This window comes from Geospiza fortis, unplaced genomic scaffold (assembly GCF_000277835.1).
Source record: "Geospiza fortis unplaced genomic scaffold, GeoFor_1.0 scaffold408, whole genome shotgun sequence".
NCBI classification, from domain to species: Eukaryota; Metazoa; Chordata; class Aves; order Passeriformes; family Thraupidae; genus Geospiza; species Geospiza fortis.
This window is the reverse complement of record NW_005054330.1, coordinates 881589-899905: the sequence shown is the minus strand read 5'-3', so window position 1 is coordinate 899905 and position 18317 is coordinate 881589. Positions and strand designations below refer to the sequence as shown.

The 18317-nt window shown below is 43.8% G+C and overlaps 1 protein-coding gene across 2 annotated transcripts; it reads left to right on the top strand.

The window, feature by feature from the left end:
- Positions 1-61: 61 nt before the first annotated feature.
- Positions 62-15737, top strand: PITPNB (phosphatidylinositol transfer protein beta). Of its 2 annotated transcripts, XM_031057415.1 has the most exons (12): positions 62-169; positions 496-526; positions 1364-1509; positions 2091-2182; positions 2308-2315; positions 3435-3509; positions 4656-4739; positions 8762-8839; positions 9345-9455; positions 9983-10105; positions 13034-13118; positions 13953-15737. In XM_031057415.1, the coding sequence occupies exons 4-11, from the start codon at positions 2113-2115 to the stop codon at positions 13079-13081; spliced, it is 597 nt and encodes a 198-aa protein (XP_030913275.1). In that variant the 5' UTR covers positions 62-169; positions 496-526; positions 1364-1509; positions 2091-2112; the 3' UTR covers positions 13082-13118; positions 13953-15737. The 2 variants fall into 2 exon arrangements, with proteins under 2 accessions (XP_030913275.1, XP_030913274.1); XM_031057414.1 differs by lacking the exon at positions 13034-13118 and having other exon boundaries at positions 63-169.
- Positions 15738-18317: the final 2580 nt, after the last annotated feature.

Sequence of the window (18317 nt, the reverse complement as noted above, 5' to 3'; positions counted from 1 at the left end):
GGCCACAGCCCTGCCCTGCTTCCTGCTCCCTGTTGACGTCGGGAGCTCCGCGGCAATGGGTAGATCCGTGCCCAGCGGGCTCCTGCCAGCAAAGCTCAGGCTGGTTTGTTCCTCTGTCCCGGCTTTTGCTAATTATTTCAAAGTCCAGTGACTGTCAGTGGTAGTACAGGTAATGTGTAGGTTGAAAAGTTTATAAACAAATTGGGCATAACACGAAGTTATTGTGACAGAGCTGGAAGTAGATCGCAGATTTCCTGGCTCTTTTGTGCGGGTTCTGACACGTTCCATCCCTTGTGTTTCCTTTTGTATCTGGCATTGAACTTTACTTGGTTTTGTTGGGTTATATCCAAAGCCTCCTTGTCACAGAGATTTCTGAAGAGAAAACTTGAATTGGCTCCTTTTGACACTTCTTTCTTTAGCGTCTGTGTTATATCTGTTATCTGCAGGTGAAGTCTAATGGTTCATTTTACTGAGTTTTCTCTTTTCCTCTTTCAGCCGAGTGGTTTTACCTTGCTCCGTGCAAGAGGTATGTCCTGATCATCCTCCCTTCTTTATTCAGGGCTTGGAGGGGATTTTGTGTCAGAAATGTGGCCAGTCTGAGTCCATACATTCCCTGTGCTGTGGCTGCACTGACAGAGATGAGTGACACAGGTGTGAGCCCTGTTCTGAGCAAGGAATTTCCAAGGAAGCAGATGCAGCACTGAGCCTTAAGGTGTTCTGAGCCTTTCTCTGCCACCAGTACAGTTGTGCCCTGTGGCACCACTTTGCTGCTGATCCAGCACTGAGGAACTCCTTTTCCTGAAGGCACAGGTGAAGGAATTGTCTTCCCAGATCTGAAGCCAGCAATTCAATGGCACTGAAGTGCAGTTAAATGAGAGTTATGCTAGGATCTCTGTCGTGACAGGGTGCTGAATGTGCTTCTGAGGGAAACATCACACTTGTTCTGTAGTGTGCATTTCCTGGGTGCTGTAAGGGCAGCACTTAGTTGGTTGAAAGTGTGAACTGGGAAGGCTCAGAGCTGGAAATTAGTCACTCTAAAATCTGTAATTGATATTTCTTGGTGCAGTGAAGAACAACATATACACTTAGCTCTTGGGATAGGAAAAATGAAGTTATGGTGTTCACCAAAGTGTTGGGTGGCTGTGGAACAGCTGGGGTGTAGACCAGGTGTGTGTAAGCTGCAGATATGTGTTGCCAAAAAGTTGTCAGAATCCACTAAATATCTTTTCTATGGTGTATTTTACTTTGCTAATAGTCTTTTTCATATTACTGAATTGTCAGAGGAAACAGCTAATTGTTTTTAGCATGTTAAAAGGTTTTGGCCAATTTTGGTGCTAACATTTGACTTCTCTTCCCTCTGCAGTATCAAGTTGGGCAGCTTTATTCTGTGGCAGAAGCTAGCAAAAACGAAACAGGAGGTGGGGAAGGAATTCAGGTCTTAAAAAACGAGCCTTATGAACAGGATGGCGAGAAGGGACAATATACTCACAAAATCTATCACTTAAAGAGGTGAGAAAAGCCTTGATGCACGTTGTAGTCCCTTGGTATTGAGCAAGAAATGTTGAAAGGTGAAGTTTAATTTGCTGAATTGTGCATGAGTGCTCTGGTGAGTGGGGAAATGTGAAATACAGTGGATTTTAAATATGTGGGATGCTTGTCTGGGACAGCTGAAGGAGCTGTGTTTGCTTGCTGTGGACAGGAGTCAGAGATGAGTGGGACATAAAGTTCCTGCTGCAGGTCAGGAGCTGCTTGCCAGGGAGCTGGAGATGAGAGCTCTGTGCAGTGCTCCTCCTCAGGAGGTGTCTTTGCTGCTGTGCAAGAGGAAGGATAGCTCAGCATTCCCCATGATCACACAGCTCACTCTCAGTTACCTTATCATTACCTTTCCCATTTTTTCTCAACCATGTCATGATCAGAAAGTTTTTTGAAGTTCTTGTGTATTTCACTACAGGTGACAATGTGCATCATAACCCCTCAAATGCTTGGGTAGAATGTGCCTTTCTTTGCCATTTCTTATTGGAGTCAGAGGAAGCAATGAGGAATTTCAGCTGGCAGGATTTTAAACACATTGTCCTTGTCTGTTTTCCCAGTAAAGTCCCTGGGTTTGTAAGGATGATTGCTCCAGAAGGCTCCCTGGTGTTCCACGAGAAGGCCTGGAATGCATATCCCTACTGTAGAACAAGTGAGTCTCCCCCTGTGTTCTTCTGTTGGTGTTTTTGTATGTGAAACCTTTCAGAAACAATTGTATCTAATAATGCTCTGTGCTTTCTTTTCCTTTGCATTGCACGTGTTTTCCTGTGACGCCAGTTGTGACAGTGAGTATTTGAAATCCTACCAATCATATTTTGGGGTTTTTTGAGACATATTTTATCTGTTACTGCCCATTGCAATTGTCTGGTTCCAGCCTGTCAGATGTGCCTTGCTAGGACTCCTGATGTAGAGTACAACAAAGCAACTCCCTGTGCTTTATTTGTCTGCACGTGGCTGTAATTAGAACTGTAATTTGTCAGAGAAATTATTTCATTTTCTACGTCTTCTTTTATGCCTTTAATTATGATGCGTAATGTCTGTCCTGGTAAGACATAATGCTAAGAAAATGGGAAGGGAAAAGTGACATATCAGAGGCTTCTACACTCCTGAATGCAGGAAGAGCAGGGAAGTGGAATCAGTCCCTGCCTGTCTGAGATGCCATTGCTGTAAAATGAATTCCTGCCCCAGTTAAAATGGGGTAACTGGGAGCCTAAGTGGATCAGCACAGCTCAGGATTTGGGTTTGTTTTTTTAAGATGCATGGGAGGCACATCATTAAGATTTTTTTACATGTTTTGGTGACCTGTTTAATGACAGCTTTTAGTTAAATGTTAAACTGCTTTATCTGCTCCCTTGCAAACATGGTTTAGATTGTTACCATGTGGATGTGACACAAGTGAGTTTGAGCTGTTGAGCTTGACTCACTGTGGTATCTGTGCACACAGGTGTGTGCCCTCTGACTTTTGGAATCAGCAGGGCTCTGTCATTCTCTGTAGATGTACAATTTGGTGGCAGCTGGACCATTATGATCCAGCTTTATGATTGTCATCATGCTGTACAGTAACATCTAGCTGCAGGATTATTAATTTGAAAATTACTTGAGCATTGAGGTAAAGAACTTCAGGGTTGAGGACAGCAAATGGCAGGGTGGTTATTTCTATTGGTGTGCACAGGTAGAGCTGGATTTCTTAAACATGACTGGTTTTAATTTAGTAGTCACTGCTCTAGTTTAAGATTATCATATACCTATGTCTGTGTGTAGGTAAGGGGCTGTTTCTCTGGTAATTTCAATATATTGTGTTGCTAGTCAGGGATTAGTAATGGCATGTATGTAGATACCATTTATCTAAACTTAGAGCAGAGAGGTGTAATCAGACTTGTGCCTTTTGCTTTTAATTCTTACAGAATGAATACATGAAAGATGACTTCTTCATAAAAATTGAGACCTGGCATAAACCAGATTTGGGAACAACAGAGAATGTGAGTTGGGGTTTGGATACCAAGCTTTAGTGCAATTGTACAATTAGTACAGATAAAGTATTCTATACCTGGTGATGGTGGATAATTATTGCATAAAGTCAATGCCTGACCAGTGAGTAAAACAAGAAAAGCATTTTTCAGGTTCTTGCAGGGTGGTCAAGCTGCCTCATGTAAGGAGATCAGGAGAAGGGGTTTGGTTTTTATGTTTAGAGGTCAATATAGATGCTTGATTCTCATGCAAATACTTAAATAGCTTTTCAGCAGATCCTTTTGTTAATTTCATGTTCTTTTACCATAGACATGCTACTGAGAGTTAGGTTGATGAGTTTATTTGAAGACAGGTTCCACAAGAGCACTGGAATTGATCTCTGAACACTGTAGCTAAATACTGAAGCTGCCTCTGAATTGTCCCAGCTGCTGATGTTCTTGTTTTCTCCCCAGACAATCACTTTGGTTCGTGTATCACTTCAGGAAAATTTTGATCTGTAGTGACAAACATTTATAAACCATCCAGAGAGGAGTAGTTGTCAGTCTGTTTCCAGTGCTTGGGTGAGCTGTAGCTCTGGATGTGCTACACAGGAGGGGATTGTTCTTGGACAGCTCCCCTGGCTGTAACTGAGTTTAGGTGTGCTGGACAGACCACGGGTGTGGAGCTGATTCCATCCTCTGACCTTCACACACCCTCAGACTACACCTGGTCCACCTTCAAGGCAGTCCTATGCTTCTGGGAACCTGTGAGATCAGGTTACTGAAATCTGCATTTTTGCACTTGGAATTTTTACACCTTTCTAGCTCGAAAAGTTCATGCAGATTATGGAATGGGTAATGGTTCTAATTAGAGCTTGATTTCATTAGTGCTAACAAATGTGACAGATGAATAGAGCTTAATCTTAAATGCAGGTTTCCTGAATGCACAAGAAGTGAAGGCTTTGTGCTGGCTTAAAATTGATTAGTGAGTGAATTAAACTGTAATTGTGGAAATCATTCCCTTTGAAAAAGGCAGAGGAAGAAGGGGTCGGTTTGGAGAATGCTGCTTTTACAGCATCCTGAAAAACTCCCTGGCACACACATGTACTGCACCAAGTGATCACTGTGTGATTCCCAGCATGGGAATAATTCCTTCTTTATTTTTTTTTTTTTTTGCAGGTTCACAATTTAGATCCAAACACATGGAAGAGTGTTGAGGTTGTCCATATTGACATTGCAGATAGAACTCAAGTAGAACCAGGAGTAAGTAAATGTTCTGCTCTTGGGATTGGGATGTAGCATGCAGCTGATTCCATCTGTGCTTTGAGCTTTTAGTGAATAAGCCAAAGTGGTGTGGATTTCACCCAAAAGAGACATGAGAAGTGTCTTTAACAGAACCATTCATTTATGTGTCTCCCTTCCTTCTTTGGTTTTACTGCTGATTCTTTCTGCACATCTGGATCTGCTGGGGCTGTTGCCTGGTTTGTTAAATTGTAACAGCTGGACTGTTGGATGTTAAATATTTGTTGGACAGTAAATATTTGTTGGACAGTAGGGAAGTGGTACTAATATGGCACTAATATGGAGACTGTTTGCACAATAAATGTGATTGTCTTGGTTTTGTGCAAGGAGAGGCTCTTTATAATGTTTGACTGTTGTTTTCTGAAAGTAGATACTTAGATATCCTACATTCTGGGGAGAGGACTTCTTTGCAGGAAGTCCTTGGAACTATTTGCAGTACATAATTCTCTTTTTTCTTTTGTGTATTTGACCTACAGAGTATCAAAACTGAGTGCAGAGTGGTCTCATCCAGAGTCTTAAGTCTCTTGTGATGTACATTTCTATATTGCTACATTTCTACATTTCTGATTCATTTTTATAAACTTCTAACATAATTTCCATGTTTAGCAAATATTTTAGAAGATATTTGCAGATTCAAACTCACAGTATAGTCCATTTTTGTGTAGGAATACTTGGGATTCATTTTCACTATGTGATTGAATTTTTTATTTCTGTTTCATCTCCCAGAAACTGTTTTGCTCAGTGCTGACTTCATTAACCAAAGCCTGGCTTTGTGATTAAACTCTTAGCAGACACTGGTAACTCTGAGTTACCTGCAGACTGATATCCTTGCTGGTTACTTGTTTTCCCCTTTTGGGATGAGACATCAGGAATCCTCTGGGACCCACACTTGGAGTCTCTTCTGTTATAAAAGCCTGAAGTTTCTGGCCTTTGTCTTCTCTCTCTTTACTTCTTAGGGCTTCAGGAGAGACACTTTCTATTTGTGCTGATATCTTTATCAAGTTTAGGTAATGGAACTTGAATCTGTTTTTTCTTGGAAGTTCAGCTACATCATAACAAAATTGCCAAGAGTGACATGCTGACTCGTGCTCATTTTAGTACGTATAGAAATAATTTGGGTGACAGCTGTGACTTTCTTTAGATACACATTTAACCCTGCCTTCTCTTAATCATTTCCAGCATGTAGTCTTTGTCACTTTATGTTGTTTGTATATAAAAGTGACTTGCCAGGAGAGAAAGACTTTTTAAAGTGTAAGCAAAAATGAGCACTTGATGAACATCAGAGGAGGCTGTGGTTTTGGAAGTAATTTGTAGAAAAGCAGAGTGTAGTGAAAAGAAATTGAAATCAGGTTTATAGCTGTTTTTGTACAATGAAGACATTAAATGTCTTGCTTAGGTCATAGTGGATTTTTATAACTTGAAAGAAAGTTCTAAAATTACAGTTTTGTAAGAATCAGATTACACATGGATTTGGATTTTGGATTTCTGTGTGCTGTCCATTTTTGTACAGTTTGAGGAAATATATTAGAATATAGGAATTGCTCTTTTGTAGTCTGTAAGGAAGTGTTAAAAGATTCTCAAGTTACAGAGCTTGATAGGTGTATCTCTGTCATTTCAGACTTAATTTATCACAATAGGCAGCTAAACAGCTCCATGTTATTAGTGCTGAACCTTGGAATCATCATGCAGTGCCACATCTCATGGGACAGCCTATCTGTGTACAAATATGATGTGCTTTTAGTTTTGTACCCCTCTTTTCATCCTGTTTATAAATATTCATCCCTCCCAGCCTTGTTCCTAGTGACCTTTACATGCTGGCCCTGGGCCTGGCACCACGATGTGTGTCCGTGATAGCCAGGCTGGTTCCATTTCCCATTTGAACCTTGGCATTCTTTCAAAGGTGATCTCAGGCAATGGTTCCCCTGATAGCTGTGCTGTAGCTGCAGGACTCTTCAGGAGATGGCAGTGATTGCAAGGCATTTTTTATTAAAAGCCTTTTAGCTAAACCTACCTAAACCACACCAGTTCCTGTCAGGGCAGTGTACAGTGGTGCTGGTGACTGTTTCAGTTGTGAGAGATGGGAATCATGCACTGAGTTGGGAGTATGGCATACTTGGATAAACCTGGTTTTGGTCTTCTGGTGTGCTGTGAATGAGCACTCACGGAGCTGTGGGTGATGTTGGAAGGAAGTTCTGGTATGTGATACCTTCCTCAGGATCTGTATGTGAGTTTTTTGCTTGATACCACCAGTAGTATGTACATTCTCTTGCTTAAAACACTAATGCAGTACTGAGCTGGAAAGCCAGAATTTGTGTCCATCTACCTAGTTAGTGTGATGCCACTCCATGTTCAGTTCCATTTTCATGGATTTGCAGATCAGACATCAAACTTGTGTAATTGTCGTGTTAGGTTCTAAAAGTTTTCTTAAAATCATTCTGTGCCGTATATATGCTTTGAATTTTTATACCATTTGATAGTGAACCATGAGTTCTCAGGAGCTCTGTTACCACTCTGAGCAGTTCTAAAGACTGAGAATGAGAATTGTAAAGAAGTGCCCAGGTTCTGGGTTTGTTGTGATATTACTTTGTTGTATGTGGTTCACAGTCTCTCTAAATCATTCTTTGTAATAGATGGTTGCATTCATGCATATAATACTGAGAATTTGAGCAGAAACTGCCTGGGAAATGGTATTTGTGTATTTCTTTGAAATGGGTTTGCTCCTCTGTCCTGTTATGCTGCTGCAGGCTGATGTTTGCCTAACTTTCCAGAGGGCTTCAGGGGTTTGAGCTGTAATATTTGCTCCAGCAGCTGCCTGTTTTTCTTCCTAAGAAGGACTTGTTGTTGTCAGGAGTTAAGCTCTTGCTGCACAGATATTTTCCTTAAACTCTGCAAAGAACTGTTGTTTATTTGTACTTTGGCTCTAGTCCAGTCTTCTTCCCTGCATGCTTGTAGGATTTGTGTGTAGAGAAGAGTTCCTACAAAGCTCTCCTGTCCATCTAGGCTTTAGTCTATAAAGGGTTTTTCCTGTCCTTAATAGGATTTGGGTTAACTGAGTTCTAAAAGGTCTTAGTTCAAAGCTTCTGTCTCTAGCCCAGAAAACTCTACCCATTTCCTTGGAATTTCTGTTTTCACTCCTACCTTTTACTCATAGATAACATTTTCTTCCTCAGTGTTTCCAGCTGTGCTTATTTTTATGTGGGTCCTAAATGCAAGAGCACAGTTGCTTTTTAGCAGTGTCCCTGTGCAGAGGGAGGTAGGGTGGCAGGTGACAGCATCATGTGGACTTGAGTGTCCCTGGGGTAGCCAGACCAATCATTCCACTCCATAAACCAGGCAGATCAAGGCTGCACATGTAGCTCAGTTTAAATGCCTCATGCCTCACACCACTACAGTGAGCTCTGCTTTGGCAGGATGCTCACACAGTGAAAATAAATTCAGGCTTGTCTCAATGCAGTACCTGCTTTTATTTATAAAACTGGCACTAGGAGGTGGAATTCTTGTGTTTCTGTTTGGCATGTTGCTGCCCCAAACCAGCAGCAGTTCTGCCAGCAATTAGTTACATAGAGGAAAATTGTTTATCCATTGCTGTATCTTGATTCACTTGAATGTCTTCTATCCAGTGGTTGTGTGGAATTTTTAAAAGGCAGTCATGAGCAGGATTCCCTCCTGTTCCGCCTCCTTCCCTCCTGTTCTGCCTCCCCAGCAGAGGCCATGTGTTGCAGCCTGAATAGCTTTGGCATGCTGGTTGCTGAATTATTGCCTTCTCCTCCTCTCAGGGGTCACAGACCCAGAGGGACAGTGCAGATGTCACAGTGTGCACAGCACAGGGCAGCCCTGGAGAGCTCTGGTGTTGTGTTGGGAGCAGGTGTGATGGAGCCAACCTGGCAGCTGTGCTGCACCCATCCTGCTCCAGCAGAAGCTTAACACAGTGGGATATTGAATCTGGTGGTGTTTTCTGACTCTCAGAGTGTTTTATGTTACAGGACTACAAAGCTGATGAAGATCCTGCATTATTCCAGTCAGTTAAGACAAAGAGAGGACCTCTGGGGCCAAACTGGAAGGTAGGAATTCCTTCTATACTAGGAACTGTTGTTACAGCCTTAGGAATTCTTTATCAGCAGAAGAACAAAGTTCATGATTCCTTCAGAACCTGGCTCAGCTCGAGCTGAGGAACAAATTTTCTGTGGCCCAGCACATCCCCCATGTGACACCCCAAAAGCAGCACAGAACTTGCCAGTACACCCTGCCTGCCATCAGAATCTGTCACAGGAGGGAATGGGCTGTGTGTGCCACACCAGAGATCCTCACAGGAATTGAGGAGCCCATTGCTGTGCCCTGGGGTGAATCACAGGGATTCTGCCAGGAACAGCCCAAAGTTACTGATTAGAATGCTGTTTTTCTGTAATAATGCTTAGAATCATATTTTGTTATCATAACAACATATTAAATTTAATTAATTTGCTATAAGTTATACTATTTATCATTCTAATGCACTAATTAGAATTATAATTTCTAATAATTAAACTTCTAAAATATTAAAACTTCTTTTCTATTATCCCCTAACAGAAGGAGTTAGCAACTGATGAGGAGTGTCCCAAAATGTGTGCTTACAAATTGGTGACCATCAAATTTAAGTGGTGGGGACTGCAGAACAAAGTGGAAAATTTTATACAAAAGGTGAGTGCTTCTACCTTTTGGGGCTGTGTTGATGTTGGGGTTTGAGCAGGAGCAGTGGTGCAGTTTCCTATTGCTCACAGCCAGGGAATTTCTGTCCTTTTCCCCAGCCAGTCAAACCATTTGTGTCTTGGTTTGCTGCAAGTGGGGCTTCACTGGAATTACCAGAACAATTCTCTAGGGAAAAAAAGCAAAATCTTCAGGAAGTGGCTGATCTGGTTTGGCTGCTGCCACCTTGGAGCTGGAACAGATTTTAACAACATTCTTCATAATTCTCAAGTAACGTGAATGGCTGAACTTTCTTGAAACTCTTTTTTGATAGTGAAATTTGTTCATTCTTTCTGTGTTAAAGCATTTGAGAAATGAGGTGAATTTAAATTAGATCCAGGGGTGTGAGGTGGCTGAATCTGTAGCAGTGTGAAGCAGCACTCACTTGAAGATTTTAACTCTTCAAACTGAGCAGCTGCTATCACTTCACCAGCCTTTAGCCAGTCCTACCTGTGATCTAATGCTTGTTTATCTTCTTAAAGCAAGAAAAAAGGATATTTACCAACTTCCACCGCCAGCTGTTCTGTTGGATTGACAAATGGATTGAGCTGACTATGGAGGACATCAGGAGGATGGAGGATGAAACCCAGAAGGAGCTGGAAGCGGTAAGAAAGCTTTTTTGCAAGGCCGTGTGTGCTTCCACCTGCAGATTTATCTGTGCAGAAACAGAGGCAAGTTGTGTGGTGTCCATGCCTGTGTGTGTGTTTGGGCAATGGCTGATGAGCACTGTGACCCCTTGGGTGCAGCCCCATGGGCTCCTGCATTCTGTGCTGATTTAAGGTAAGTACCTCTGATGTCATTAAATGCAGGATGTCTGCCCTGACTATCTCTGTGTTTATGGCACCACACTCACTGCAAAAGTCCCACTCAGGGCCCTTTTGTCACTCTTTGGTTGGAACTCAAAGCTGTCACTCTCCTGTTCCATCTCATGTCTTGCTTTGTTTCAGTTCTGGTCGTCACTAGATCTGATTACTTTTTCTCTTCAAGCAAGTTTGTGTCACTTGTCAGTTGTTCCACTTCTGATTAGCACACCAAACCAAAGACTTACTTCCAAAAAAAAAGTCAGTAAAATCGCTGAGATCATGTCAGTTTTCCTGCTTAAGTGGCTGTGAGGACCAAATCCGTGGGGGCTGATGTCTGGGAGAAAGCCCAGCCTTAGGGCACTGTCCCTGCACTCTCTATTCAGAGGTAGAGCACCACCACAGGCTGGGAAGGAAGCTTTCTTCTGTAGAGTCTTTCCAGACCATCACCTTTTCCATGAACCTTTCCCATGTTCAATCCCACTGGCATTTTTGCCGTTCTTGGATTTGCAGTTGTATTTCCTTCCCGTTTTGACAATTGCTTCATGCCTCAAACCCAGTCAGGTTACCCAGACAGTTCCAGTGTCTTGGTTCTTCCAAGGCACAATGTGTCTTCAGCTAGAACTTGCTGTTTGCCTGCTTTGAGCCATGCCAGACACCTCTGACCTGGTTGCCCAAGGCTCCAGACCCGGACAGGAGCCCTGGGGCACATTCTGTGCTCTGTGCCTGGTGAGTCTTTGCTCTTGGTACCAAAGCAGCTGCAGCTCCTCCCTCCCCACTTGTGCTCTCCAGGAGCTTTCCAAGCAGTGTGGAACAGCCTGTGTTGTGTAGGGATGTTTCCTGCACTTCCTGCATACTTCACAGTCCTGTGCTGAGCTGTAGCACCAAATGCTCTTTGCCCATCAGCTGGAGGGTTTGGGTCAGCAGCTGCAGAATGTGCTGTGGACAAAGTTGGTGTTCACTCACTCTTGTAGATCTTGTGCTCTCTCATGAGCATTTGGGTATTTTTGGCAGTTGTTTTCTCAAATCAAGGGGGTTACTTCTTGAATTATAATTTATGCCTGATCCTGTTCCTAGAGCCATCAGTTCCCAGGTGTCTGTGGAGGAGGAAGCATAACAGCTGTCCTCTGTAAACTGACTTTTGCCAGAAGGGTTCCCTTTTGCACATCCATAGTTCTTAATTTGGACTGAAACAGACTTTATCCAGTTTCCCTGATAGTGAGGGTAGTGGCAGTGAGGAGTGCACACCACAGGTGTGCTGGAGAAAGGCAGCAGAATTTTACATACTTGTGTGCATGGTGAAATTGTTCCTTTGTGTCTCTGTGGACTGTGGATATTTTGTTTCACATTTCTCACTGGTAAGTAGCTCCTTTTAAATATTTTTTTCCAAAATATTTGCTGCTCTTTTAGTTCTTACCTTCAGCCAAACACAACTCACATGTGTGTTAACATTTAATGTTATCCTCATTCTTAAACATCAAATGTATTTACTTAATATTTTCTCATTTTGCAAAGGCAAATTGTTGTGTAAGATGTTAGTGTCAGGAATTTGGAATTTGTGCATTGTTTAAAAAGTTGGGTTGTTTTGGTTTGTTCTTTTTCACAAGATAAATGTATGATGTTACACTAACCCAGATTTCTGTGAGATGTGAGAGGAGTGAGGACCTACTGTCTGGGGGTTTTTCCAGTTGTTGCACAAGGGGTATCTACAAACACCTATACATGATGTAATTTCCATGGGTTTATGGTGCAGTGCATTAATAGGCAACCTAAGGGCAAAAATGTCACTGCCAAATAATATCAATGCTAGTTTTATCCAAAATAATTTGTCATCTTGTTTCATATTCAACTACTCCATCCATTGTGCTCACCAGTAACTGCCATTGCATCCCCAGTAAAGTGTGTTTATGGCCAGGACCTCTGGGAAGTGAGTGCTCAGGGGTGAGGTGCTCAGTGTGACACAGATACGTCCCTGCAGTGGTCAGGAGTGGCCAGGGCAGCTCTAGGCAGTTCTGTGATGCTGAGAGCCAAACCTGGCCCAAAGCAGGGCTGGCAGTGCATGTTCTTTCCCACACAGTGTCCTGGTTCTCTTCCCCTCCTCATGAACACCCTTTCTTCTTTCTGCTCCGAGCTGATCTTTCTCTGGGTTCTGTGCGCATTCCAGTTCTTTTGTTGCTGCTGTGCTTCATCTTCAGTCGATTTTTATAGTCAGGATCTCTGCTTTTGTTACTTTCTGTTACTCTCTGAATCCTCATGAAGTGTTCTTTCAAAGTTCCTCTATCCCAGTCCATCTTTTTATCACTGTTTATGTTTCACTTGGTGGATTCTGTCTCTGGCTGCTGGAGATGAGAAGCACCTCTGCTCCATGAAACATGCATCAGCTCATCAGTGCAGAGTAGGAAAGCATCAGGTCCAGCCAGAGCCCTGTGACCAAAGTCTCTCATGCCTGTGTGAGGGTAGAGATGCCACACTGGGTACCCTGAGCAGTGATTCCATGCTGGAGCATCGTGGGCTTGGTAAAAATTCGAGCAGCATTATTTACAGCTGCTCTCCAGTTCCCAGGTCTCCTTGCCAAAAAGAAATACCATAGCATGGCCAAACCCCCTGAGCTGGAGCTGGCGCTGGCCCTGGCCAGGGAGAGGCAGATCTTGGCCCTGCAGGTCATTCCTTGTCTCATACTAACCACAGCATGGCAGGTTCTGTGTGTGGAGCTCACCTTTTATTTCACTTCAGATGCGTAAGAAGGGTTCCGTTCGAGGCACTTTGGCTGCGGACGTCTAGAGGAGTTCTCTGTAGGTTCTGAGGCAAAGCGAGCTGTGTAAGTCAACTGCTGGATGGAAAAGGAGAAGAGGGATTAATGTTCTTTTGGATGGGAATTGCTAGCAGAAATCATCTTAATGTCCACATAACCCATGTGGGCCTTACCTTCCTCCTGCTCGGTAGCGGTGTGGTGGTCAGCAGGTGGGGCTGACCCACAGTGCCCAGGACAGCAGGTGGGCACTGATGCAGGCTCTGAGGCTGGGAGCAGAGTTCCTGCAGCGTTGGGCACCTGCCCTGGTGCCTGATGCTCGCCCGGTGCAGGCACCCCAGGTGTGGGATGTGCTGCTGTCGTGGCGATGGTGCTGCGCCCTGGCGCCTGCTCCTTCTGGGCTCCAGTCACACAGGCCAGCATCACTTTGCTGCACACACAGGAGCAAAGTGATCTCTGGACTTGGTCCGTGTCACTTAGGGAAGCTGTGGAGCATCACCTTCCAGACACTTTCAGTTCTTAGAAATCCAGTTCCACCCAGAACACCAAACTGTGTCAGAGCTGTTGCTGCAGGAGCAGCTTCTCCAGGAGTGAGAGGCTCTTGGTGCTTGTGCCCAGCCCTTTGGTGCTGCTGTTCCTCACAGGGACTGTTGTAACATCCCAGCCCAAGGGTTCTACATCCCACTGATCTGTGTGGGCTCCCCAGTGAAGGGAGCTGCTCCCAGCCCTGGGGGCAGGTCCTAACCGAGGACAGCTCCCACTGAGATTCCCTCAGGAGCCAGCATTGCTTTGGTGTGACTCTGAGGCCCTGTCCTGCTTTTCCCTGGAGATAATCTCCCTGTGTGTTTGGAGCTGTGTCTGAAGCAGCTGCTAATGCAGAAATTGCCCTTCCTCTCTCCACAGCTGCGTAACCAAGGCCAAGTGAGAGGAACGAGTGCTGCCAATGACGAGTGACGCCGGACGGACGCCGGTGCCGGATCCTGGCTGTGTGTGTGGGTGCATGACTCTGTATATAACTACACACACACATGCAGACACAAGGGGTGGTTACAGTGTCTCTCTGGGTGCTATACCTGTCCTAGCAAAGATTCCAAGGAAACTTGCTTTCATTATGTATACCCCAAGCAAATAAAAAAATCAACTGAGTAGTGTCATTTAAAGGATGAATTTTGCTAACTGGTATGTTCATGAATGTCAATACTGGACCAATTTCTGCCCTACTTGTTTTCTCTCCTGTCCAAGTCACTCTGCTCTAACTCGCCCATCTCTCGTTGTAAAGGAACACTCAAACAAGTTAATTTCAGTTTTATGTCTTCCCTATGTGATGAGTTTTTGGAATAGGAACAATGAATGTATTTATAGCTATTTATTTCTGGATTGTCATTATCCTCTAGTCAAATCAGAAAAAAAAATTTCTATTAGTGGAAATTGGAAGACTTTTACTGTTGAATAAGTTTAACCCAAACTTTACCCACTCACTGATTTAAAAGAAAAAAAAAATCATGTTTTATTGGACTTTTGTACATTGAAATGCTAACAGTTTTCTTCATTAAAATTGGCAAGACTAAGGAAAAATGGCTTGTGATTTATAAAGTAATTTGCAACTTGAAATTTTTCAGAACCTGCTTTTTAGACAAGTACACTGACAGTTCCTGTAGAGCATTTTCCAGTGTATCTTAGGCTGGGCAGTGAGGACAGGGTCAGCCCTTCCCTCCAGGAATACTCCTGCCAGTGCAGTGGCTGTTCTCCAGAGCTTCCCTTTGGAAGCCATGCAAGCATTCTGGATTTCACACACAGCAATGGAATATAATTGTGATTTTAGCTGTTTTCATGTTGGAAATACACTTTGGGAGATGTAGGCTTTGAGATATGCTGACAGTTTTAGTTGTAGCCCCTGACACATTCCCCTGCTGTCTGTGAGGGGCTGATGTGTGAGAGCCCCTGGGATAACAGATGCCTCCTGTAGGAAACTCCAAAGGGAAAAGGTCTTCAGCATGCTTGAGGAACCATTCAGAGCACATAACAGGGGGACATTAACCTAATGCTTGTTAGATCAAAGAAAAGGTATTTTTAAAAGCACTACATAGATAAAGATCTATTAATGCCTGGTTTCTTCCCAGCACCCTTGGCAGGGCAAGCCTTGCCTGACTTCCCAGGAGGGCTCTGATTTCTGTTACCATCAGTGACAAAACATTCCTGCACTGGCAGCAGGGCCAGGTGTGCTGTGCACCTTGTCCTGGTGCTGGGCACGCTGGCACTGCCACACCTGCCTGGTGCTGGTGCCTCACCTGTGTGCTGCACCAGCCACCCTCCAGCCCCACAGTATTTAACGTGCTTGGTTTCCTTTCTGGGTTAGTTCAGTGCTTATTTGTCCTGTACCACCAGGAGGTTGGGCTGGTAAATGCAGAGGTCATTGAAGTACCCCTGGAACCACACACAGAGATCATTCAGTACCCCTGGAACCCAAGGGCTCAGGTCACAGTGCTGGAGTTTGTGTCCTGCCATTTTTAATGTGTTGCAATGCAGAGGGAAAGGGACCCTGTGACTTCCATGGATTTGGACTAGTTGTGAAAATTTGAGAGAATCTTGTAGTGAATGTACAATGTTTTGTTTCCTTTGGCAGTCTCTGGTGCAACTGACAAGTAAAGCAGGCAATGAAATTTAATTAAATAAATTTGATCATAAAAAGCTCTGTCTCTTATCTCAGGCACTCACATTTTGCTCCTGAGCTGGTGTTTGGGGTCCCAAAGGCTGGGTGTGGTTTGGGATTTCAGGCTGAGCAGCACCTGGAACCTTGGTACTGCTGAGCTGGGAGGACTCTGCTCACTGTGAGGTGCTGGGCTGGCAGAGGTGGGACTGGGCATGAGGAGGGGCTGCAGGTGGGAAGTGCCTCCCATGGGGCACCAGAGGTGCTGAGGGGCTCCTGGATGTCCCTCCCTGGGGTCCCATTCCTGGGCTGGCTCTGGGGCAGGGTTCTGCCTGCTCAGCTTGTGCAATCACCTGCTGCAAATGAAGGCTTGTACAGCTCCTTTAGTAAATGCAGAATTGAATTCTGTCTTTACTACCAGCTTGTTTAGCTTCCAGATGGTGAGCCAACAGGAAGCAGTGGAAGTGTAACGTAGTTTTGATGTAATGGATATGTAAACATAACAGTTACTCACTGCAATAGACTGCTGGGAACCACATTCCAGCAGTAACCTTTGAAATCCATTACTTGGCTGTACACAAGTGTGATCTAAAGGAGACTTGTAAGGAATTTGCTTTTTTTTCTGGAGGATTTTTAATCACTGAAGAGAAAGGAGAATTATTTCTGTCTTTTACATGTAGACTGAGAAATGTCAGGGGAAAAAATCTGCTGAGATTTTGGGTCTTTTGGGATTTTCCACCCTCAGGCCTTTCTAAATACTCTCTGAGCAATCTGAAAATGTCCTGTAAGACAATTTACTCTGCATTTCCAAGCCTCAGTTGATGCAGCCATGTTTAGGAGCTCCATCATGTCCTTGAAATGCAGTGCCATGGTTTTGTGGCGAAATCTGAAGCACGGGGCTGTTGCTGTGGTTTTTATTCAGTTCATACAATTCAAGAGTCTTCTCCATTGAATTCTGTCTTGATCAAGTCATTGGGAAAAGATTTTCTTTGAAGTTTTATAACTTTTAATGAAAGACTTTCAACTTGCTTGAATTTATATGAAAAATTAATTTTAATCAACAGCATATAATTGTCGGGAAGCAGAGATTATCCAGAGTGATGGCTGCAGACATTTTATTCCTGGAAGGCTCCTCTTCTCCTTATTGCCTGCTGTGGGCAGAGTTCAGTATGCAAACCCTACCACAAACAGAGTTCTGGCATGCACAGTAGTTTTAAAGATTACAATGATAATGTGTCAAGCCCAGGTTTTGGAGGCAGGTTTTCAATTGCTTCCACCTGAGGCATCACCTGCATGAGGACCCTTAATGAGAGTTAAGTGAAATCCTGTGCTGCTGTCCCTGTCTCCTCAGCAGAGGCTGTTTGAGGTCCCAGCCCCTGGCAGCAGAGCCAGGAGGATGCCTGGTGTGAGGGGAGGTGATTTCTTTGCAGTGCCCCTGAAGAGAATCTGGAGGTATTTCTGCCACTGCCCTGGGCTGTTTTTTGCTGGTATGCTGGTACTTGTTCTGATACTTGTAGTCATTTTGTTCTGGTGCTCTTTCCCCACTTTTGCTACTTATGCTGTATTTTTTAAAAACCGCTCAGCAGGCACCAGCACAGCCCCAGATGTGCTGCTGTTACCCTTTAGGTACAGTGTCTGCTGTCCATGCTTCAGAGCAGCCTTGGATTTCTTATTGCTATAAGCACAGGAATCCGTAATTTAATTTTAAATCTTTATTCCTCAGGTTGGAGACATGTTTCTTTCCTGAACCCCATCTACCTTTATTCTTTAATTTTTCTGTCTAAAATTATATGGCTTTCTGGTTTAGAATTGCATATCCAAGACACACAAGAAATTTGAGGTATTTGTTGAACCTGAACTATAGAGCTTCTCCAATCCTAGCTAAAAATCTTGATATGCTTATTTACCAAATTTCTGTTTTATAAGCTTGGCTTTAGCACCCTCCAGAACAACACCTAATGCTGTTGCTCCTTTTGCGAAAGGCTCTGTCTCCTTTGTTTCTCACGCAGTCCAAGGTAAACTAAAGGAATGTGATTATCAGGACTTATGAAAAACCCAGTAGTCACTGGCTAAACTATACCATAAAAAGAACTGAGCTACACCAACATGGGAAGTCCCTGAAAAAGGCTGGGAGCAAAATGACCATAATTGAAATCTGAAAGCAGCAACTTCATAAAGAAGTAAGCGAAGAGGTGGCTCTTTGTAAATGATGATCTAAAAAGTGTTCTGGGTTGTGAGACCTCATTTCAAATGTATTCATTAAATAATATTTGAATCATTTAACAGTTTGAACTCTACTGCACTGCTAATATCTTCAGGGGATTTTTTTTCTTCAGTAACAAAGGTGCCTTTGTTCCCGCTCAGTGCTCGGGCTGTGCCTTGGATATTAGTTGGAAACCTGATCACCCAACATCACTCCGAGGCTGCGAGTACAATGTGAGTCGTCTGCAACCCGGATTAAATCAGGCCCTTTGTACAGATGCTGAGGGGCCGTGGTGGTGGAGGAGCGATGGTTGTGGGCAGCAGGAGATCGTTAACCCTTTGTGCCTCTGGCGGGGACAGGGGAGGTTTGGGTGAGGCTGTCGGGGAGGGCTAGGGGCAGCCAGGCCAGCTGTGAGGGG